We start from the raw sequence: 24857 nt of genomic DNA on the forward strand, positions 1-24857 counted from the left end.
TGCCTCTGCCTCCATTGCTAATATCTTGTGAAGGTTTTTTTTTTTTTGGCGGTACCGGGGGTCGAATTCAGGGCCTCTCTCATACTTGGCAAACGCTCTACCACCTGAGCCATGCTCTAGCCCCATTCTTAATATCTTAATGCGATATTTTAATATACCCTCCCTAGCCCTATGTTTTTAAAAAAATGTCAAGGCCTGCTGAAAATCAGACTCGAATGGCTTTTCGTTGTACTTATTTCTACGATACTTGTTTCTATGATAACTTAGAAAGCCTTATTATGATCTGTAACCTCACCTATTAAACACCTTACTATTTTCCAGAAAAACCGGCTTACTTTCTCTTGTTTTGAATACACCAGGCGCCTTCCTGCCTGGGGCCTTTGTACTAGCAGTTTCTGCTCCCTGAAACATTGTTCCCACCCGAACGTGGGTGACTTCTTTTGAAAACTCGGATATCAGCTTGAATGTCGCCACTTCAGAGACCTCCCTGACCAACCAATCAAAATTAGCTCCTACTGAGTCCCTTACTCTTACACCGCCCTGTTTTGTTTCCATCCCTGCCCTCCACACTCTCATAGGCTGAAAATGCCATTTTCTTGCGACCATGAATCTAGACTGTTTCATTTGCCACTGTATAGAATAGCGTCTTAGAGCAGTGCCTGGGCCAGTGGTGCCCAAATGTTTTTGAGTGAAAGTTGCTCTGACAGTGATCTTCCTATAGGTGGCTTCTTAGTCTTCAGGCCTCAGCTCAAAATCAGTACTATAAAGTGGCCTTCCCTGGCCTCTCCTCCCCATCCTCAGTAGCATTTGTTACTATCTGAAATTATTTCTTAATATGTATTATCTATTTTCCCTATTAATTATACACTCCAAGAAAGCAAGGACCTTATCTCTTGTTTAATCTTGTAAACCCTAGTGCCTAGCATTGTGTGAGACGGCCAGTGGCGCTCAAGTGATACTTGCTGTTGCAGAAAACGAAGGCATAGGCTGGCGGGGGGGGGGGGGGCTCAGCTCTCCTGGCATGCAGGAGCCCCTGGGTTCGATTCCCTAGTACTTCACCACCAACAACAAAAAGTCACTGAAACTGTAGATGATTTGGCCTGGATCTGACGTAGGTCTGTTTACATCTGAAGATACTGCTTTCAGAAAGATGCCTAGTAGGGGAGAGAGGCCACCTAAAAAGGAACGTTGCATTTCATGATCTACTTTTACCTTTTCATCTGTCTCACCTAGAGAGGCCATGAAGTAACTCAGAAAGCGGAAATGTTCAGAAATCATGAAACGGAAGTTTAAAGAAAGGAGTGGTGTCTTCTGGGTGGAATCTAAAAAGTTTCCTTTTTTAAAAGGCTGTCATATGGCTGGAAAGTTAACAGTTGAGGAACTAAGGCTGGGGGGCCGAAGTGCGGGAGAGGTCACGCGGCCAGGGGTTTGTTAGGTTTACTCGCCTCGTTTCCCCATCAGTAAAACATTAAACGTGCTTAACTTGCGAGGGCTCTTGGTAGCTGAGCGAATACAATAAAGGTGCTTTGCTCGCTGCCCAGACCATAGCCAGCGCTCCATAAGCGTAAATAAACTGCCATCATCATCGTTACCTGCCACAGCGTGCTCACCTTACCAGCAGCTAGGGGCTGACCACGGTTCTGTGGTGCAACAGAAATCTACTTCCCTGGATTGAAAGGCGCGGCTTGCGGAAAGGTGTCTGGCTGGGCTTCTCAGCGTTCCGGACTCCGCCTCTGCAGAGCGCGTCGCGGGCGTTGGCGGAGCAACGCGCCGCTCTAGCAACGCGGTCCGCCGCGTCTCGGTGGTGCGAGCCTCGCGCTTGCGCGGTGGGCGCGGGGCGCGGGGCGCGGGGTAGGTGCGGCCGGGCGCGTCTCCCTTGGCAGGTAATTGCGCTGGCAGACGCTAGGGAGGGTAGGGTGGGCCTGTCAGGCTTCAGGCTCGGCGCGGGAGGCTGCTGTAAACCTGACCGAGTCTACGGTCCGCCACGAATCCTGTCAGCTGGGGCGTCGGTGTTCCCGAAGTCCAGTGGGGGTTCTTGGACGGCCAGTGCCGCATCCTAACCCGGAACGCCGCGGAGATGGCGGCGAAGCCTCAGGAAGAGCGCTTTGGGCCGTGCCCTTCCCGACCAGAAAAACCCTGACCCCAGCGCTTCCCGAGGGAAGGAGCCCCGATTTATGTTTACGAATCTATCCCTGGTGAGTGTTAGAGTTAGAATAAGGGTTCATCTCAGGACCTGGCGTTATAATTGCCCACTTCAGAGAAAAAAAGAGTTTGGGACCTCACAGGCAGCCTGTTTTCATTTTGGAGAGAACTAAGGTCTTTCTGATGAGCCTTCATCACCAGCAGATCCCCCAGCCATTCCTGCAGTGAAAAATAGCTGCCATTCACCCTAATACGCCCCTCATTCTAGTTCGCCTTCCCATATTCCTTCACTTGCGCTTGAATGGCCTCATCTTAAGGCTTTTCCTTCTGTTCTGGACTCACTCCTTTTTTCAGAGTTTCCAAAGGATATTTGTAAGCGATGCAGTTCTCAAGCCAAACAAGAATCCTAAACCAGGGCTGCGCCAACTAAGCATATGACCTTAGGTAAGTCCCTTCTCTAAACCTCAGTTTTCATGTCTGAAAATGAGGGAGATCATGTAGGTGCTTGTGGAGATGCAAAATATTTAGCATGCTGTCTGGAGCATAGTAACCACTCGATGCTAGTTACAACTTTCTAGATCAAATACAAAATATAATAAACATTCTTCATCAACCATAAGGAAAGATTGTTTAAAATGATGTTAATGCTGAGGAGTGCTCGGTGAAGTGGGTACCTTGGTCAAATGATGGTGCCGTTTTAATAAAGTCATTCTGGAAAACAATGGGAGTATATGTCATGAGCTTCAGAAATGTCAGTTACTTCATTTCACAAATGCACCCCTGAAGATCTGGGAAATAATTTATAATGCATAAAATATTCAGAAAGATGGCAATCAGAGCATTATAATAGTGAAAACATTTGAACTTTTTGTAATTAAAGTTTTAAGATACACAAGATTAGGTAAATGAGCTCCCCTGTACCCATCACACATCAACAGTGATCAGTATTTTACCTGTCTTGTATTTAAGAAAATTTTTAAATTAGTGTCTAAAAGTAAATTGGAGTACATTTAGAATGTTATGAAGCTTTTTAAAATAATACAGAATTGTATGTAATATTGTTATAACTGTGAAAATTCAAAAGCAAACTAGCATCCAATCTATATAGAAAAAAGACAAGAAGGAATTACAACAGAATATTAACTAAATGCTATTTAGTGGTGAGAATGTGGATAATTCCCCCCTTCTACTTGTTTTATAGATATTCTATAAAATCATTTACCACTGTTACGTATAAGAAAGAAACAATAAGCGAAATATAAAAATACTACACCTGAATGAAGCACAATAAAATATATCAGAGTAAGCTCACTGTGAACAGAGAATAAAGATGCATTAAGTTCCCTTAATCTATTTTACAGTCTGTGTTTACATTAACATTCTTGTCTGCCACCTCATATTACTGTTTCATATTGATCCTGTATGGTTAGCCCACAAGTCTAAATCTTTAACTAATCATCCTCTATGTGTAAGTAATTTAACTATGAAATTTTACTCCACTGTTTCTACTAGCATTTAACCTCAAAGTAGAAAATAGTTTCCTGTGACAGGATGACTTACACTCCACACCATTTCCTCCTTTTTTTTTCTGCTCTGAGGAGGGATCCAGCCCAGACTTTATGCATTTTCACAGTCTACTGAAACAATAATTTCCAACAAGTCAGAGAAGAATTTTTTTCTCAATTAGACTGTAGTGAGATCTGGCCAAAAATCTTATTTTGCTTTTGGTTAACAAACTAGAGTTGCTTTTTAAACTGATGGTATAGTACACTTATAAAATCAAAGAAGGGTTACCTTACAGGAAAATGTATAAATGAGATTTGTTTCAAGTCTGTGAAGAAACTTTGTTTCTTAGGTATGCAAAGAAGCCTTTTCAACCAGATGTCCTTATCGATAATATGGATCAGTCCGGAGTTCTCCTCTGGGTAAAAGCAGAACCCTTTATAGTGGGTGCCTTGCAGGTCCCCCCGCCATCCAAGTTCAGTCTTCACTATCTCAGGAAGATATCTACTTACGTGCGAACCCGGGCCACAGAGGGAGCTTACCCACGCCTGTACTGGTCTACATGGAGGCACATTGCATGTGGGAAGCTCCAGTTGGCCAAGGATCTAGCATGGCTTTACTTTGAAATATTTGATAGTCTTTCATTGAGGACACCTGAGGAGCGCCTGGAATGGTCTGAGATTTTGTCAAACTGCATGTCCGAAGATGAAGTAGAAAAACAGAGAAATCAGGTATGGATTGATGTGTGTATAATTACTATGGGAAATAAACCACTCTTAATTTTTGTACTAGTAGTATAGTTTGAGGTCTTAGGTTCATGGCCATTGCAGTTTTAGCAGTTTTAGTTCATCTGTATTTGATGTATTCAATGAGTTAGTTCTTACCAATCCTTATTTGCCCACCAAAACAGCAATATTACAGGAATCATGAAATTGAAAGTATGAAATATTTTTATTGAGTTTAAAAATATTTTGGTATGAGTGAGTGTCACAAACTACTGATATTTTATAGTCAGAGACACCTATTTTTAAATGAGTATCTGCTATGTACTACGATTCAGAGATGATTAGGACAGTGTATTCATCCATTTTCTATTGCTAGTAAGACAATATCATTGACTGGGCCAGTTTTAAAGAGCTTCATTTTGTCTAATGGTTCCGGAGGTCCAGGGCAAGTAGAGCCCTGAGGCCGTGAAGGACATCACATGGTGAGAGACAAGAAGAGTATGTGCATGTTGTGTGTATGTAAGTGTATGTATGCCAGTTTCTTTTCGTCTTATAAAACCACCAGTATTCAATCATGGGGGACTCTACCCTGATGATCATATTAATCTTAATCTTCATCTAAGGACCCACCTCTAAACACCATAGTCAGATTGAGTTTCCACCCTCTTAATTCCTCACAATGGCAATTAAATTTCAACATGAGTTGAAAACCATATTCAAACCATACCGTTCTGCCTTTGCTTCTCACTCCCCACAGCTCATGTCTTCACAAAATATAATTATACCATCCAAATGGTCTCAAAGTCTTAACTTGTTCTAGCATCAGTTCAAAAGTCCAAAGTCTCACTTGAGATTCACAGTAAACTTTCAGCTGTGAGCCTGTAAAGTCAAAACAACTTATCTACTTCTGATATACAATGTTAGGATAGACACAGGGTGATATACATTGCCATTTCAAAAGGAATAGGCAAGTAGAAAGTACTAACTGGTCCAAAGCAAGTCTAAAACCCAGCAGAGAGACATGAAATCTTAAGGCTCCAAGTTCTGCATCTTGTGCACTCTGGGGTTGGGCTTCCAAGGCCTCAAGCAGCCCTGCCCTTATGGCTTTGCTGGACTCAGCACACACTTCAGCCATCTCAATTTAGAGTCTCATGACTACAGTTCTGCCAGGCTGGCATTACACAGTGATAGCTTTATAGTTCTGGAGTTTTGTGGTGGGCTCACTTCTACAGCTTCATCAAGCACTGCCCAAGTGGTACCTCTGTGGGAGCTCTTCCTTGAGCAGGCCTCTGACTGGCCTCCCAGGTTTGCTTTGAAATCTTAGTAGAAGCTGCCATGACCTTATAACTTGCATTCTGCATGCCTGCAGAATGAGCAGCATGTGGACACCAAGGTCTGGCACTTGCTCCTTTGGAACAATGTTATGAGCTGACCTGGGCATGCTTGAACATAGCTGGAGTGCCCACAGAGTGCTTTTGTAGAAAACGGAGCAGAATCCCAAGGCACTCCTGGACAGTAAGGCTGTGGAAAGCATCCATGGCCTACTCCTTGAGATAGTTCTGTCTTAGGCCTCTAGGCCTGTGATGGAGAGGCAACCTCACAGATTTCTGAGATTTTCTCCAGGCCTCTTTCTGTTGCCCTGATGTACAGCATCTGGCCTCTTTTCATCCATGCTAATTTCTATAGTAAATGGTTGATGGACCTGCATCCCTACCTGATTTTTTTTTTTGTTCTTTCCCTAGCCAGGCTGCAGAATTTTCAATATTTTTGTCTTTAAATTATACATTCCACCTTTAGGTCATGCCATTGTGACTGAATTCTACTACATCCCATAAAAAGTAACCAGGCAACAACCAAAAACATAACCAAGCAACTGCCTGAATGCTTTGTTTAGATATTTCCTCTACCAGGCATTCCAGTTAATCACTTTTAAGTTCAGCCTTCAGTGCATCTCAGTGCAGTGATCTGGCAAGGATGACCTTTTCTCTGAATTTACAATATATTCCTCATTTGCATTCTGGTCAGGCCCACTTACCCACTTTCTAAGGTGTTCTGACTCTTCCCCATCTTCTTGTGTCCTAAGCTAAGCCCTCACCAGAATCACTCATAATGCTCTATATACAGCATTCTAGGTATTTTCTAGCCTCTCCCTCCAAACTCTTCCAACCTTTACCCATAACCCACTTCCAAAGCCAATTACACATTTTCAGTTACCTGTTACTAGCAACATTCTCACCCCTGGCACCAATTTTCTGTACAGTAAGCATGCATTATTTGTGGATTTACTACACACAGTTTTGACTAAGTGCAGTAAAAAAAATAGTAAATTTAAAAAATCAAAAGAAATTTCAAAAACAAAATTTTAAATTTCCTTGTGTGTACCATGCAACTCAGTTGATGTGGAGAAATTCTCACACAGTCCTGTGTTAGCATCAGACGTGTTTAAGTCATTGTATGATCTGCCAAGCGTTTCCCTACACTCATTTTGTGAAATGTGCATAATTTTGTGAAAATATACCTCCCAGAAAGCAAGATAAACGTTAATGTGCTTAATTTAAGTGATAAAATAAAAAAATAGATTTAATGAGAGGCAACATGTCTTTAATGGAAGTTGAGTGGTACTATGGGAAAAGTGAATTAGTACTCAGCTCTATGCATCCTGAGCATTCACGCTTTGTTCTCAGTAACAGTTTCCTTGCAACCATGTACTTATAGATACCAAGGGTCTACTCTATTAGTACTTTTTCTTTTATTATAACCAAATATCTGAGGCTGGGTAGCTTAAAAAGAGGTTTATTTAGCTCACAATTTTTGTGTCTAGACCAGCATAGTGCTGGTTCTGGTAAGGGGCCCTGGCATTACGTGACTGCATCATCGTGGCAGAAGCAGTGCAAGAGGGAAAGAATACATATAAGATTGAAAGTCAGAGGGAGGAGAGAGGCCAGTCTTGCTCTTTTATAACACCTCCTTTTGAGAACTAACTCAGACTCCCAAGAGAACTATCTTAATCTCTTCTGAAGGAAGCAAGACCTAACAACTTCCCACAAGGCCCCACCTCTTACGGGTCCCACCAGCTGTTAAAATGGCTGTAGTAGGGATCAAGCTTCAACACATGAATCCTTGGGGGAGAAAATCATATCCAAACTATAGCACCTGCATCTCTGTCCTCCAGGGATGATAAACTAGTAGAGGTAACTGGTATGTTTAAAAAAAAATTATGCATAGGAACTGGGGTATGGCTCAAGTAGTCAAGAGCTTGCCTAGCAAGGGTAAGGCCTTGAATTCAAACCACAATACTGCCAAAAAAAGAAAATTATACATAAAGTTCAGAAATAGAGTAGAGAATAATTCATTCTGATGATACAGAAAGACTTTACAGAGTCAGCATTTTAATCATAGTAAGTTAATTATAGTAATAATCCCAGGATTTCAGTAGCTTGGAACAGTAACTGTTTCTCACTCATCCAGCAGTCCTACATAAGTTCATGTGGTAGGATAAATTCCTGGGCTGTTGTCTAAGCAGTGACCCAAGGATCCTTGTTTTTATATTTAGGAGTCACTATTAGTATTAATTGGCTTTACTGCAGGAAAAACAAACAAACAATGAAATTCCAGTGGCTTAGGGTAGCAACTGTTTATTTTTTGCTCATTTTACTTGCAGGCTGCACTTCAACTGTGGCTCGTTTCTTCTCTGTGGTTGGCACTATCTTCTCATTTAGGAATATAGGCTGAAGAAACAACTTCTTTGTAGGTCATTCTTATTCTTGTTACAGATGAGAAGAACAACAGAGTGGGAAGGAAACTCATGATACCTTTTTTTTTCTCATTTCTAATGTGTACAACTTGATAAGTTTGAGAAAAAATATAAACTATGAACCTATCACCAGTGTTATGGCCATAGACATATCTATCACCTCTCCAAAGTTCCCTCACCTCCATTATTATATTAGTATGTGTATGTTAAGAACACTTAGAATAAAGTCAGCCCTTTTAGAAAATTTTTAAGTATACAATACAGTATTATAAGTTAAAGGCACAATACTGAATTATAGGTCTGCAGAACTAAATTATCTTGCATAAGTGAAACGTTGTAGCTTCTTACTATTAGCTCTTTATTTGCCTCTCCTTCTGGCACATGACAGTCCCATTCCACTCCTTCTGTGAGTCTATTTTAGGTTCCATATATGCTATGGTTTAGGTATGATTTGAGAGTCTTCCGAAGCTTCATATGTTGAAATTTAACCCCCAGTATGAAGAACTGAGAGAGTGAAAACTTAACCTGACTATGGTGTTCAAAGGTGCAGGGCCTTTGGAAAGTAATTAGAATTAGATAAGGTATCAATCCCCATGATTGAATACCCATGGCTTTATAAAAAGTGGGAAAGTGAGTAAACAGACTCACAAGTGTACATTCCTTGCCTCTTGCCATCTGATGCCCTGGGTCACCTTGGGACTCTGCCAACAAAAAGGCCACCACTAGATGTGGGCTCTCTACCTTCCATCTCCAGAACTGTGAGCCCCAATAAACCCCTACTTTATAAAGTAGTCTGCCTCAGATAATTCATTATAATAACAAAAAATGGACTAATACAACATATCAGTGAGGTCATATAGTATCTTTCTGTATTGGCCTGTTTCACTTACCATAATGTCCTTTAGGGCCATCCATGTTGCTGAAAATAGCAGTGGGACAGGGCTCTTGCCTAGCAAGTATGAGGCCCTAAAAAAAAAAAAATAGAAGAAGAAGAAACCTTATTTGCTCAAGATGCATATATGGCCTCTCGATGCCTCTTAAAACGTTTGCTCAGATGTGACATAAACTATTTTACCGTTGACTGTAAAGCTTTGTCACAAGGCCAAGCCTAAAGTCAATAAGCTAGGAAAGTAAAATATCTCACAGCAGATAAGAGAAATCCCATGACCATGGATAGGGCTTTCTAAGCCTCTGAGCAAAACGGGAGGTGAATAATTGCAAGTAATAATACTGTTTGCCACAGCCTTGTGGGGCCTCAAAGTTCTTTGCTTCCATTTCTTTTAAGAGAGTTTTAAAGTGATAAGTATAAATTCACCTACATTCTGTTGACCCTAATTCAATGATGTTATACCTAACTGCAAGGCAGCTGGAAAATGCCATCTACTTGTGTGCTCTGAAGAGGAGAAAAAGCAATTAGCTTCTAGCCAATCTCTCCCACATGAGGTAATATCTAAACAAGATTTTAGAAGTTTGAAAAGAATTTTGTCACACAACTAAGAGGAGAAGAGCATTGCTTTATTCATTAGTTATTTGTTGAGTACATGTTATGTGCTAGATGTCATGGTGGACAATTTGGATATAGAGATGAATAAAATCTTTGAGAAGTTCCAAAATTTTCGAGTGCTTATTGCGTACCACATTTTTTGCTAGCTGCTGCGGGTATAAAAATAGAAAAGAATCTTATAGTCTTGCAGGAAGACTGAAGAAATAATTATACTGTAACAAATAATTGTTAAGATGAAAATATGCATAAAATCAAGGGATTGCACTGAGTGAAAAAAGCCAATCCCCAAAGGTTACAGGTTACATTCGTATGATTCCATTTATGTAACTTTATTTTTTTTTTTTTTGCAGTTCTGGGGTTCAAACTCAGGGCCTTAGCATTTGCTAGGTTAAGTGCTTTACCACTTGAGCCATGCTCCCTATGTAACATTCTTGTGATAAAAAAGTTACAGAGAGATGTAGTTGCCAGGGGTTAAGGAATGGTGACAGGGAAGTAGGTGTGGCTACAAAGGGCAACATGAGAGAGCCCTGTGTTAATGGAAATGTTCTCTATCTTGAATGTCTCAATGTCATTGACTATTTCATTGTCAATATTCTAGATGTGATATTGCACTGTAATTTGTAAGATGGGAAACTGGGTAAAGGATAAGTGGCATCTCTCAATATTAGTTCTTACACCTGCATGTAAATCTGCAGTTACCTCAAAAAGTTTAAGAAAGGAAAATTTTACAAAATATATGCGTTCATGGTACTCCACATTGACAGTTGATCAGATAGATCTGGGTGAACTTAAGAATCTATATTTTTCAGTTCTTCAGGTGATAATGATTTTTAGCCAGGTTGGAATCAAGGTGAATGTAACTGTAGACCCAGATACATCACTTTGGTGTTTTGTCTCTCCTGTTTATGGGGATGGGTATGCAAGAATAATCATGAGCTTAGAATTATAAACTTCAAACCACACTCTTCCTCAAGTAAGAAATGACTATATAACTGTTAGGTCAGTAGTGTTTTTATGTTGTTTGTTGTTGGTTTTGTCTTGTTTTAAGATAAGGTCTCACTCCTACCTCAGCCTCTTGAATGCTAGGATTACAGTCATGTGCCACCATGTCTGACTCTCTTCCCTCCCTTTCCTTAAATGATCTAAGAATTTTACAAAAGCCTGAGACCTATTGTACAAAATGCACATAAACCAAGAAATTATGTACAGTTTCATTTGTTACACTTTGTTGGTAAGTCTGTCAACCTCTGTGTGTTGACCAAATTTCTTTTTTTTCTTCTATTAATTTACTTATCAAATTACTAAGTTTTTTTAGCTGTAATATTAAGCTTCTGAAATAATGTGCTTTTGGAAAGTATGTACTTCATCCTTTCTTCTTCATTAATCTTGGGAGAGAATTTCTATGATATTCTATAAAGGTAAGTGATTCCATTTATTTAGTTTGAGAAACTAACATCTGGATGTCAGAGACATATATCAAATGTTAGCAGTGTTTCTGGATTTTTTTTTTAAGATCAACAAACTCTGAATTTAGTTTACTGTGTCTACTTATTTATAAACTAGTAACTGGTGTTGTTTTAGACATGTTCCCTTTTATTTTCTTAAACAGCTTTCAGTGGATACCCTACAGTTTCTGCTCTTCTTATATATACAGCAACTAAACAAGGTTTCCCTGAGGACATCTTTGATTGGAGATGAGTGGCCTAGTCCCAGAAACAGATCTCAGTCTCCTGACCTGACTGAAAAATCCAATTGTCATTTTAAGGTACTGTTTATATATTGGTCTCTTTCTCCAAAAGGCGCAGTTTATAAAGGAGATGGTTCAGCTTCATTGCAAATTATGTTGGAATGAAATTGAATATGGTGGTGCACACCAATAATCCCTCTGTGTGGGAGGCTGAGGCAGGAAGATTGAAAGTCCTAGGTCAACCTGGGCTACATAGCAAGACCCTGCCTGAAAAAACCCCCCAAATTATATGTTCCTGTATAGACCAATGATTTAATGGTTTGTTTTGGTGTTTGCTTTTTTTTCTGATTATGAAACAAAATCAGTGTGTGCAGTCCTGATCAAAATAAAGATTTGGTTCAGTTCCTTCTCTAATATAAAAATCACTTATATGATTTTTAGGTAAATCATTCACTATGTTCTATTAGCATTCCCACTTTTGCAAATATTCATGAATTTAAATCTACTTATTTGACTAAAATAGGAAAATGAGAAGATACAGTGTCTGCAAAGTCTGTTGAAATGTACTGAAAAAATTTCCTAAAAGCATCTTCCATTGCTTAGTCATGCATATAATTTTATGTGTTTTGTCATATGTGTTAACTGCTTTACATTGTGAGTTTTAGAAAATGTCTTACTGCTTCTTCCTTTCTATTTTTGAAAAGAAAAACAAAAATTTGTTTACCTGTTTTTGTGAAAGTATTTTGAAAAAATTTAAAATGTAAACCTTAGTATTAATGTCATATGTAAGCTCTTTAAAAATGTTCTAAAAATGTTCTGTAGCTTTTGGGCACTGGTAGCTCACCCTATAATCCTAGCTACTTAGAAGGCTGAGATCCAGAAGAAAAAGGTTCAAGGCCAGTCTGTACAAACAGTTCATGGGACGCCATCTCCAAAATAACCAGAGCAAAATGGACTGGAGGTGTGGTTCAAGTGGTAGAGTGCCCAAAGTGCAAAGCCCTGAGTTCAAACACCAGTCCCACCATAAAAAAAAAAGTTCTGTAGCTAAAAAATTTCTTTAATATTTAGTATTTTATAATCTTTTCAATAAACTGTCCTCCCCTATATTCTATGATGCAGTACCATCTCGGTTCTGCTTTTGATTCTTCCTTCTCACTTTTCTTCGTGAGTTCCTATCCCCCATCCCTTACATGCAGCTCTTCCTCCAGGATTCTGTCTGGAGCAGTTTTATCTTCTTAACATATGCTTTCAATGTAATTCTCTTTGTTCTCAAGACTTCCTGAATCTCAGTAACTCTCAAGTTTGTCTCCATGCTAGAGCTCTTGCCTCATATTTATCTCTTCTCATAGATACCCTAGTTGTACCTTAAATTTTCTATGTCTAAGTCTAGATGTTTTAGACATAACAGTCATTATGTGCTCTCTCCAGATGAAGTTCCTGCTAATTGGGCACTCTTAGTAGATGGTGATTTTAGCCAAGATAGCCTGCATTCAGATTAGCTGTAACACTGTCACATGATTTTAGTCCAGTTAACTTGTCTAGGCCTTGGATTCTCCACTCTAAAAGGGGATAAAAAAGCCTGTTCTAAATGGCTATGAGATTTTGGTTATATATTAGCATGAGACTTTTTGCATAGTAGTCACCAGTAAATGGTGATTTTGTTTTGTACTATAGTATATTACCTATCCCAACATTGATGGTATCAGGAATGGACACTTCGGTAGAGTAACTCATTCATTGTTGTATATTTGGCTTCTTATGTTTGTTTTAGAGAATTAGTCTTACCATGTTGTCCAGGCTGGTCTCAAATTCCTAAGCTCAAGTGATCTTCCAGCCTCAGACTTCCAAGTAGCCGTGACTATAGGCATGGGCCATCACACCTAGCTCTCATTGCTACTATAAATTTGAAATGGGTCTGATTTGAAATGATGACCTGGGGTTATCAGTCCCCCTAGAGACTGAAGAAATTACCAGTTGGTGATGGGTGCTCAAGCTAAAAACTCATGTGGCATTGGACCTATTAGAATAGCCACCATGCTCATAAGTGACTTGCAATTATGAGGGATTAGAAACTCTGAAGTGTGGAAAGCAGATTATGAAAAGCCTATGAGAACTGGACGTAAGCAAAGCAAGATGTGGCTTAATTGCTTTTACCTGTAGGCCAAGATAGGCACAGCCCCGGCTACGAAACAGAAAAAGCAGAATACCCTAAGTTTGCATTCAGAGAAGTAGGAACGCAGGTTTCTCCTGTTACAGTGTCACGCCCCTCCCCAGAGCCTCTGCTCCACCCTGTTTGCCATGGTTTATAAAAGGCCCGCTGAAGGAGGGCTTGAGGCTTTTGCTTTGGAGGTTTTTTGGGCTTCGGCTTTTTGGTTTGGGAAGATTTTGGAAAGGAAAAGAATTGCAGGGAAATTGGTGAAGGGAAAAGAATGGCTAAAGGGGGTGGATAAAAAGTCTGCACCTAGAACTTTAACATAGGCCTTAGAAAAGCAAAGCCAAAGAAAGAACCTTAGAAGCTAAAGAAAGGCCAAAGAACATGGGACAGTGCAAGACAGAGGACCAAGACTTTGCAAGTCTAAGCACTGAGGCTTTAAGAAAGCTAAGGAGAGAATGCTGAAGAAAAGCTGCAAGCCTGGGGGCAAAAGACTTTAAGAGTGCTTAAGCTAAAGATAAAACATGGGACAGTGAGAGTCTCAGGAAAGAGGTTTTAAGCAAGGTTTTAAAGAGCTGAAAGGAGTAAGGCCTTAAAGAATAAAGATAGAGAAAAGAAGCAATGAGGGTTGGACGTCTCCACCTGAGCACCCAACACACCTGACACCACTTTCTGTCTGTCTGTCTGTCTATCCTGTGTCTTTTCTGAATCTCTAGTGCCCCCAGTCAAGCCCAGTTAGATTCAGTAATAACCAGGAGTGAGAGAGAAAGCTTGCTCTAACAAAGGAGGGAGCGAGAAAACAGCGCCCCCTCCACTGAAGTAACCAGTGAAACACAAAATACTTCACATCCGAGGAAAAGAAGCAAAAGGAACATATATTCAGAGAGACATCAGCCTCCGAAAGCAGATTACAGATGGCTTTCCAGTTCCATTTCTCATGAGGCCTTCTGCTTTAGTTTGGGAGATGACAGTACATCCTACAGTCAAATCTATCTTTGGGTTAACTTGCCCTGCCTATGCCAGTGAAAGTTGCCACCAACCCACCCATATCTAGTTGTCAAATCTTACTGATTCTGCCTCAAAACAACTCTTTAAATCTGTCCCTTTTACATCTGTTCCTTTTACCTAGGCTTTTTAAAAAATCTGACGTACGTTTTTGCTTTGATTTCTATCATTAGATCTTAGGTGGCAATCTTGTTTTTAGTCGACAGTCATTCCCTACCATGCTAGACTTTGTAAAGTGCAGATGTATTATATTCATCTTCTGTTCATCAGTGAATCTTCATTATCATTTTCCATGAAGTCTACTCAAGGCTTACTTGAGGAGGAGGGGGATACAGTGAGAAGGAAGAACAGCAGGTTAAAACTGAAGACAGCTCTTCTTTGATCTGTTCCTTTAGCATGCAAATGAGAATTTATTTAAAAGAAAAAAAAGTGTATGGCTCAAGTGCAAGGCCCTGCATTCAAACTCTAGTACCACACACACAAAAAATTAAGTACACACATACACACACACACACACACACACACACACAAAACTATTTAGAAAAAGTTTGAAATGCCTTGGCACTTCAGCTGCTTCTTCCCAGCATGCTTCTTATACCTGGAACTTCCAACAAAGTAGTTTTACTCCTGTGGGCCTTTGTACATGCTGTTCCCTGGGCCTAAAATGCCTTTTTTTGTTTGTTTGTTTGTTTTATTTTGTTAAGTCTGCTTGTTTAACTACCAACATCAATCAAGAATCTATTCAAGCAACATTCCACCATGATTTCCCACCATACATACACACCCCTTAGGTGGATTGAGTTGTTTCTCTTATGTTCCTAGAATGTATTTACAGTTTTCTGCAGAAGGTCTTATCTCAGTGTACTTTGCTTATGTACTTATATTATCTTCTCAACACATAGACTTGTGAATTCCTTTAGGACAGGTACCATACTCTACTCAGTTTTCATCATTTAGTAATACTCACACTAAATAAGAGGTGCTCAAAAAATATGTTTCAAATAAATGAGGCAACGCCAAGCTTATTCCCAAGGTTATGAGTTCTTTTAAATCTGGTCACTAAAATCACCTCACCCAGTAGAATTTGAAATTCCTTCTATAACTAGAAACCCAGTGCTTCATTGAATGAATTTCATAGTACTTATTTTTATGTTTATTCTGAAACACACTATTTCTAGCTAGGTGACCTTGGGCAAATTTCTTAATCTTTCTGTATCTCCATTTCCTTATCTGTAAAATGGGTGTGGTAATAGTACCTATTTTAGGATTATAAGAATTAAAAAAAGTATATATATCACTTAATGTTTAGCACCTATTAAGCATTAGGTTGAGCATCTCTAATCTGAAACTCAGAAATCTTAAATGCTGCAGAATCTGAAACTTTTTGAGTGCTTATATGATGCCACAAATAGAAAATTGCACAGCTGACTTCAAATGACAGATGGCAGTTAGAATGTAGGTATGCTAAAAATGTTGGAGAAAATTACCTTCAGGCTGTGTGTCTAAGATGTATATGAAGCATAAACATGTTTATATTTGGTCTCATTCTCAAGAATGCCTCCTATATAAATGCAAATTGTCTAAAATCTAGAATAATCCAAAACACTTCTGGTCCCAGGGCATTTCAGACAAGGAATATTCAACTCATATTGCTTTTGAATTAGTGAACATAGACAGTCTGTTTATACTTATCATATACTTGAAAAAAGCATTTTTTTATATTAGCCACCTAAATTCTTTTTAGGGGATAAGGCAGCATATAAATGCAAGATAATTAACACATAAAATTTTTAGATCTTGTAGAAGAATCTGTTAAGAGTGCTTTCTTTCTTTTTTTTTTTTAGAACTGGAATGATTATAGTCACCAGGCTTTTGTCTGTGATCATCTGTCAGATCTCCTTGAACTGCTTTTAGATCCAGAGCAACTCACTGCATCATTTCATTCGACCCACAGTAGTCTAGTCTCTCAAGAAGCTGTTGTAGCCCTTAGCTTTCTTATTGAAGGCACAGCAAGTAGAGCCAGGAAGGTCTATCCACTTCATGAACTTGCACTGTGGCAACCACTCCATGCAGAAAGTGGCTTCTCAAAAATTTCTAAGACTTTCTCTTTCTACAAGCTGGAAGCCTGGTTGAGAGCCTGTTTGACTGGGAACCCTTTTGGTACATCTGCTTGTCTCAAGTCTGGAAAGAAATTGGCTTGGGCTCACCAAGGTATTATTTAAATATTTACTCTATATTAAATTGAATGACAAGGAGCCCAGTGTTTCTTGATATATTAATGGTTGCACATCTGTAGAGGATCTTAAAAAAAATGTTACTATAAAAGAGCAGTTACTGCTCAAGGCAGCAGGAATCTCAGAGAGGTAATTCATTAGTCAGGGTCTTTTTGGTCAGATAATGAAAGTCCAACTACAGTTAGTCCTCTCTGCTCCCTCTTAATCTTATGTGACACTTGCTTGGAGGCTTTTTTATTTTATATTCAACACAGCAGAATTTGGCCATCACACAGAAATTGCCTCAAAGAGTTGTTGTAGAGAGGTGGTCTTTTCTGGCTACATAGACACAAGCACAGTAGTATTTCTAAATTAGAAATATGTTTACAGTAGCAAGAAGTTTGCATTGGTTGCATCAGGTATCTATCCTGGTTGTCCAGCTCTGACTAAATGGATGGGTTCAGATGCTATATCACTCCTGGGCTCATGCATAAGTTTTAAGAGAAAAAGAACTGGGCACACGTCTCTGCAGGTGTCTACTACTGAGGAAAGTGCCAGACAAAATTGATGCCAAAAAAAAAAAAACTGCACTAGACTAGGCCTACGATCTCTGAATTTCAAAATAGAGGAAAAAAATAGCTTTTATACAAATGTTTAAAACAATAGTTTTGTGTCAGTTTTGGGGAGGTACTGGTTATTGGGGGCCTCATGCATGCTAAGCATATTCTCTACCAATGAGCTATACCCCCAGCAAGTATAAAAATTTTATAATACTATAAACTAGACATACATAACTTAAAAACAGTAATTCTTTTAAAAGAATTTATTTATGTGACCTCTCCACATTTCACCATTGCTTGCAGAGAAGCTAGTCACATAATGTTAAATCTGTGTTAGGAGGGCAATCTATACATATTTTTGATGTCAATTTGTATAAGACAATTTATATATAATACGCATGTACATCAGGTATTACTATATCAGGTAGTAGTGGTCTTCGTAGTAAAGACTTAAAGTCTTAGAATTCATGAAATGATACCATAAGTAAATCAGGAGAGGTACAGAATATTAATGACAACTTAGAGAGGTTAATTATGGCTGGGATGATAAAGGAAGGCATCTTGGAGAAGGTATTTGAGTTGGGCCAATTCTGCCACTTGCAAGCCATATAATCTTAGGTATGTTACTTAACTTAAAAGATAGCATGAAAGAAACATCTTAGATCTATTGATAATCTTGGGTGGATTATAAGCTTAAAATTTTTTATAAAAAATCATGAAAGATTACAAATATAGAGAAAAGAATAGAGAGCAGTATTATAAACACCTCCTTACCCAGCACTGAAATGTAACATTTTTTTCTACATGTATCTAAGATTAGACATGAGTATGTGTAGACATGTGTAACCTCATATGGTTGTTTGTTTGTCTTAGATTTGAAACTGTCTGATTTATTTACATGTTTTCTTAAATAGTTGAAGGTATGACCAAAAGAGCTAAGATAGCTTGCAATACTCATGTGGCCCCTCGAATGCACCGCATGGTGGTGATGAGCCACGTTTATAAGCAGACACTGGCCAAGAGCTCAGATACCCTGGTGGGAGCACATGTCAGGATTCATCGTTGCAACGAATCTTTTATATATTTGCTCTCTCCCTTACGGTAAGCACAGTCTTCTTAGTGTTCTGGCATTTTGATGTTTTCTTTGAACTAGGATCTTTTTTTTTTTTTTTTTTTACCATCAGAGAATATTATTTTAGGCACTATTTCTTACCTTATTTTCATTCAGAGAAACTTACTTCACTTTTAAATTTTTTCAGATCTGTGACAATTGAGAAGTGCAGCAATAGCACCTTTGTCTTAGGCCCTGTAGAGACTGCTCTTCACCTCCACAGCTGTGACAACGTTAAAGTCATTGCTGTTTGCCATCGTTTGTCCATCTCTTCTACAACAGGTTGCATCTTTCACATTCTGACACCTTCACGTCCACTTATTCTCTCTGGGAACCAGAGAGTAACTTTTGCTCCCTTTCATACCCACTACCCAATGCTAGAGGACCATATGGCCAGGACTGGTCTTGCTACAGTGCCTAACTATTGGGATAATCCAATGGTTGTGTGCAGAGAGAACAGCAACAGTGTCTTCCGACTCTTACCACCTTGTGAATTCTATGTATTTATTATTCCCTTTGAAATGGAAGGGGACACAACAGAGATACCTGGGGGTCTTCCATCTTCATATCAGAAAGCACTGGCTCAAAGAGAACAGAAGATACAGGTCTGGCAGAAAACTGTGAAGGAGGCTCGTTTGACAAAGTGAGTGTTTTTTTAGAAGCAATTTTTGTATTTTATCTGAAACTTTATAAAACAAATTCATCAGCACAAATTTACAGTTGTGCCAAAGTAATTAAAACAATACAGTATGCCTTTTGTTAGTCTTAGATTTCAGATCAGTATTTTAGGCACTGTAATTGGGGAATGGCAATGAGCAGGTGTTCAAGTATTAGACTGCCTTCTTTTAAGAAAAAGTTTAAGTTTGGCTGACCATAGTGGTTCATGCCTATACTCCCAGCACTGAAGAGGCTAATGCAGGAGAATCAAGAGTTCAAGACCAGCCTATGTTACATAGCAAGCTCTAGGCCAGCATGGGGTACCGGGCAAGAAAGCTTGCATTTAGTTGGCAGATATGAGATGTGGATTCACATCTTGTCACCCTTAAGCCAGAGGTTTTTAAATGCCTCTAATGTCTTCTATTTTCTTTCAGTTATTGTTAATATCATACAGTATAATAATAAAATTATAATATATAAAAAGATGCTTATAAAAAGATTCCTTTAAAATAATTCTGTTGTTTGAATACTTCTGTTATTTAGATGTCTGTATTTTCTTATACATATGAAAAGCTTATACAGATGGGTAGAGTTTGTAATGTTGACTCTGAACCAGTATTTTCAATCTGTGAGATTCGTAATGACAGTAGATACAATGAAAGTAGTCAGTTTAACTTTGGGAATATAGATGCTCTTCAGATCCCAATCAAAATGCATAGTAAATTGAAAACATCATGAGCTAAAGATGTATTAAATATACCTAACCTACTGAACAACGTAGCCTAGCAACACAGTAAGTACACTGAAGAGTATCTACTCTCATGATAATGTGACTGGGTGACTGGGAGCTACAGTGTACTGATTATGCCTAGCACTGAAAATGAGTATCATACTGCAATATCTGTGGTCAGAGAAAAGACTAAAACTTAAAGTACATTTTGTACTGAATATATACATATGGCTTTCATACCATCATAAAGTTGAAAAATCAGTAGTCTAGCCATCATAAGTTGGGGGGCATCTATATAGAAAGAAATCAGATTGAAAGCCAAGCTGATGCTTTAAAAGGTGATAGATCATGTCTTTCAGGCTCTGACCCCTCTGATGGCTTCCCATATTTGGAATAAAATCCAAAGCTTTTACTATGCCTACCTAAGAGGCCCTCTCTGCCTCATTTTCTGCTATTGTTTACCTCATTCACTCCCCTCATACAAAAGTCTTGCTATTACTTAGTCATTGCTCTCTGGCCAAGAATCACCAGGAATATGTCATAGATTGTAGCAACTCAGTCCAGGGAGGAAGGGAACTGTGTTTGAACTCAGTAAAAGGGGGTTAAAAAGAATTTATCATTGCATTCTGGTTCACGGTATAGGATTTTGGGAAGAGTTCTAGAAAGCAAGACTTTGTTGTAAATTGGATGCTGTCTGGAACTGAGAGTAATTTTATGATTGGTCACTTCATAATTTTTATCTCTAAGGCATGGGTAGGGAAGTGAAGTGGAACTAAAGTTAGCCAGGAAAGGGTGATTATTTGGTCATTTTTGAGATTTGAACCGCATTTCATTTTTCCTCTGGACTAAAGTATATGTGGAGTTTCTTGTTCTTGCTTTCATCCATCCTCATTCCAGGTGGCCTATGTAATGTTGGTATTCTATGGGATTGTTTGTGTTCAGTAGAAGAACACAATAACCAGGACAGATTGTAGCTACACTAAAGCCTAGCTGATAGTGCTAAGTTGGCTTCTGGCTGTTAGGAGCTACTTTTCTCTATATTATCTTGAGAATATTAAGCATGCTTTTATGTTAGGGTGTTTATATTATTTCTGTTTTCTTCTGCATGGCTTCCTCTCCACATAGTCTTTTTCTTCTTCCATCATTTCATGCAGACCTCTGTTCAAGTGTCATCTCAGAGAGTCCTCTTCTGTCTACTTTTTCTCAAACAGCATTCCCAATGCTCTCCATTCTGTGGCCCTGCTCTATTTTTCTCCAACAAATAGTTTTCTTATAACTACTTAAGATTATATTAGATATTAATTTTATTTCTTACCTATCTTTCTTATAGAATATACAATCCACAGGAACATAGCCTAAATAGATCACAATGTAAATGATGCCCTCTGGAGTCAGACAGTGTTGGCCTGGCCAGACAGAAGCCTTGTCTCTTCTCGTTATATGTTTCTCCCCATCAGTCAGAACACTACACAGCATTCATTTGGTCTTCAGCAAATATCTGACAATGAATAAGTCTTTACAAAGAGGACACTGTATATGACTAATCCTTTTATTTGGTGGGAAGGAGTGTCCAAGCTACTTTGAGCAGAGTGAAAATAAAAGATAACTAGAAATAATCTTTTAACCTTGTCCTATTAAAGTGTTACAAGTGATAAATAATCACCTAATGAAAAGTTTATCTGAATGAATGTTCTTACATTATTTTTTGCAACTTTAGGGAACAAAGGAAGCAGTTCCAGGTACTTGTGGAGAACAAGTTTTATGAATGGTTGATTAATACAGGTCATCGCCAACAGCTGGACACTCTTGTACCCCCTGCAGCAGGCTCCAAACAAGCAGCAGGATAGGACATCTACATCATATCGCTGGTAGGCATTTATAATGCAGAACACTTAAAAGAAATTCTTTAGAGTAAATCTTCCAAGCATATAAAAAAATACACAGAATATTATGTTTGACCTCTGCTAAATTTTTTCACCACTCAAACCAGCATAGATAGGCATAATTACCATATTTTATAGTTAGAAAACCAACCAGAATATTCAAGTGAAACAGAATTTTGAGCAAATATAATGGTCACCTTTTATCTTTTTCTGCTTTTTGCTTGGCACAAGTTGTACTGTTCAAAGATAACCACTTTCCCTCACTAATAGCTTTGTGATTTATTCCCCCTTTCTGACATATCTTTCCTCTTTCTCATCCTCCTCCAGCAGCCAATTAATAAATTAGCTGATGTTTATTAATCACATTTGAGAGGTAATAAGTTACTAGAATTAATCCAAATGAAGATTTGATTACTGAACATATATAGATAAGAACATGGGTACAGACAAATTTGCTGGAAGTTATTTAAATCCAAATATATAGCATTTTAGAAATAGAAATTAAGTTTGCTACTTGAAAGAATTTTTGTTTATTTTCTGTGGTGCTGGGGAAAGCAATTTTAAACACTAACAATGGAAAAACAGACAAAAGACATTATCTAATTCACAGAAAAGTACTTACAGAGACAAGGATGTTCACTTTAAAGAAATTTGATATATAGGGTGACTGTCCTTGACAGAAATGTTTGAGACCAGAAGTGTTTCAGATTTTGTATTTTTTTTAAGGATTTGGAGTTTTGCTTAGACTTTACTGTTTGTGCATCCGAATTTGAAAATCTGAACTCCAAATGCTCTAAAGTCCAAAACTTTTTGAGTCTTCCGACATTTTGAAGAGCACTTTGATAAAATTTTAATTAGCAATACAAATATTCTCTGGCTTAACAATTACCCTTCTTAAAATTTATCTAACAGATATGCTTGTGTATATGAAGATCTATTTAATTTTCATTCTATTTTTTAATTGAAAGATGAAATTCTATAGATTTATGATGTTTTGAAATATATACGTAGTATGGAATGGTTAAATCAAGCTAATTAACATGCAGTACCTCACATAGTTGTTATTTTTATGGTGAGAAGACTTAAAATCTACTCTCACCATTTTTCAATATTGTTATTAACTGTGGTCATCACATTATACAAGAGATCTCTTGAATTTATTCCTTGGAATAGCTATGGCCTAGAAACAGCTCAAATGCTGCTCAACAAAGGGCTGGTGCCTAATGAACTGATTCACCCATATCATGGAATGCATCTTTTAGAAGAATGAAGTATATCTATACGTGTGGAAACTGAATGGTCTCTAGGCTCACAGGAAACTTAAATGTTGTATGTTTGAAAAAAGGGTAGGATTTACACACATATGCTAATTATGTCTGAAAAATTTCTTGAAGTATATTAAAAAGTTGTAAACAGCATTTGTCTTTGAAGAATGAGATTGGGTTGGTATCTAGAGTATAAAAAATAACTATTTTTAGTGAGATATAATTCACTCAACATAAAAGTCACCTTTCTAAAGTGAAGAATTCAGTGGCTTTTTAGTATGTATCTTCACAAGTTTGTGCAACCATCACCATTTACAAATCCATAATATTTTCATAACATAAAATTAAGCCCATTTATATTGGCAGTCACTCCCCATGCCCCCACCCTCCAATCTCTCTCTCTTCTTAGCCCCAGCCCCTGACAATCAGTTGTCTGCTTTATCTGTTCTGGACATTTCATGTAAATAGAATCTGTCGGAATTTTTCAGCATGTTTTCAAGGTTCATACATGTAGCACATGTGAATTCTTTGATCCTTTTTATGGCAGGATAATATTCCATTGTGTGAATCTGCACTTTGTTTATCTGTTCACCAGCTGATGCACTTTAGGTTGTTTATGCTTTTTAGCTATTATGAATACTGCTGCTGTGTACATTTGTGTACAAGTTTTTGTACAGACATGTTTTCAAGAGGTGGAATTTCAAGGACATAAGCTTAACTTTTTAAGGAACTTCAGTTTTCCAAAGCAACAAAAAGATGTTCTTTATTTTACTGTGTATGTTTTAAAAGTGTATATTACTTTCTAAAACAAAGTAATTAAATATAATATTTAATTGATAAATGCTGAGATTTAAGAATGAAAAATTTTATGGAGATTATACAAATGAAATGGAGACTGTAAGAGGGTAAAATTTTAGTTTAACTTCACAATCTGCCAATTTTTTTTCTCTATATAAATTTCTTTTCTATTATAAACTAACGTGACACAAAAAGGAATATAGTTAACTTTAAACTTTATTTTATCATTCTAAGCTATCATCTGACCCTCATACTTTATGTGATTTTGTAAATGCACGTGTTTTTTTTTTTTCTTATTTGCATGGAGCCAATTAATTTATTGATATTAGTTTTTCTTTTGTTGTCTTCAGGGCTTGGGAAACATGAGGATCAATGGAGGATGAGCCCATCTTGAAACCATATTGGGAAGGCATTCTTGCTGCTTATGAGACTTTGGGGCCTGGAGATGTGGCTCAAGTGGTAGAGCACCTGCTTTGCAAGCACAAAGCCCTGAGTTCAAACCCCATCCCACCAAAAAAAAAAAGAGAGAGAGAGACAGAAAGATAGACTTCATGGCCTTTTCTTCCTATTTAAGACCTTTTCTTGATTTCTAGTCTATACTCATTTTTTAATGTTTCTGTTGAATTTTAGCTATTTCTGACTTTCAGATAAACATATTGTTTATAGAACATCAGAAGTCTCATGTTTGTGATGCCAAAATGAAAAGTTGGTGAAAGCAGTCCCACCACTGTGTATATGTTAATATATAAGTGATTGGGTATAGATTTGCAAGTTTATTTCATATTTTAATTTGTATGATCAAAGGATTTCATTCTTTCTAGAGCTAAAAGAGTTTGATAGTTCTTTGTACCTATTTGAAAGGAAATTGCTACCCCTTCTACAAATAAGTAGAATGAAAGTATGACTTGTTGGTTTATAAATACAGCAGAGAGAGTTTTATACAAAGATATATTAGTCCTTAAAATATGAAACGTAATGAAATGGTATAAAAATATTTTTTATTTTGTGCTTCAGGTTTGCAATAAACACTCTTTTAAAAAGTATTTTTCTCCTTTTGTTAAAAAGGTAGATCTTCACTTTTAATTTTAAAAAAGGTTTCCAATGCCATTCTCTGATGTTATATCAAAGTAAAATTTACATATGATTGGGAAACATTCTTTAAGATAAG

The 24857-nt window shown here is 37.9% G+C and overlaps 2 protein-coding genes across 4 annotated transcripts in view; one reads left to right on the forward strand and one right to left on the reverse strand.

Annotated features, from left to right (window-relative positions):
* The window catches only part of Dnajb11 (DnaJ heat shock protein family (Hsp40) member B11), an 18520-nt gene extending 16771 nt beyond the window's left edge, over positions 1-1749 (reverse strand). The window contains exon 1 of the mRNA XM_020174084.2: positions 1611-1749. The gene's annotated coding sequence lies outside the window, so the exon portion shown is untranslated. The remainder of the gene's footprint in view (positions 1-1610) is intronic.
* The window catches only part of Tbccd1 (TBCC domain containing 1), a 25411-nt gene extending 679 nt beyond the window's left edge, over positions 1-24732 (forward strand). The window contains exons 1-9 of one of the 3 annotated variants that reach the window (XM_020174093.2): positions 1817-1883; positions 2497-2586; positions 3998-4376; positions 11238-11393; positions 16317-16683; positions 18160-18346; positions 18505-18999; positions 21461-21611; positions 24040-24732. In XM_020174093.2, coding sequence (XP_020029682.2) covers positions 4041-4376; positions 11238-11393; positions 16317-16683; positions 18160-18346; positions 18505-18999; positions 21461-21590 — 1671 coding nt within the window. In that variant the 5' untranslated portion in view covers positions 1817-1883; positions 2497-2586; positions 3998-4040 and the 3' untranslated portion in view covers positions 21591-21611; positions 24040-24732. The other 2 variants (XM_020174091.2, XM_074073593.1) reach the window with 2 other exon arrangements.
* Positions 24733-24857: the final 125 nt, after the last annotated feature.

Source organism: Castor canadensis, chromosome 5, assembly GCF_047511655.1.
Source record: "Castor canadensis chromosome 5, mCasCan1.hap1v2, whole genome shotgun sequence".
Taxonomy (NCBI): domain Eukaryota; kingdom Metazoa; phylum Chordata; class Mammalia; order Rodentia; family Castoridae; genus Castor; species Castor canadensis.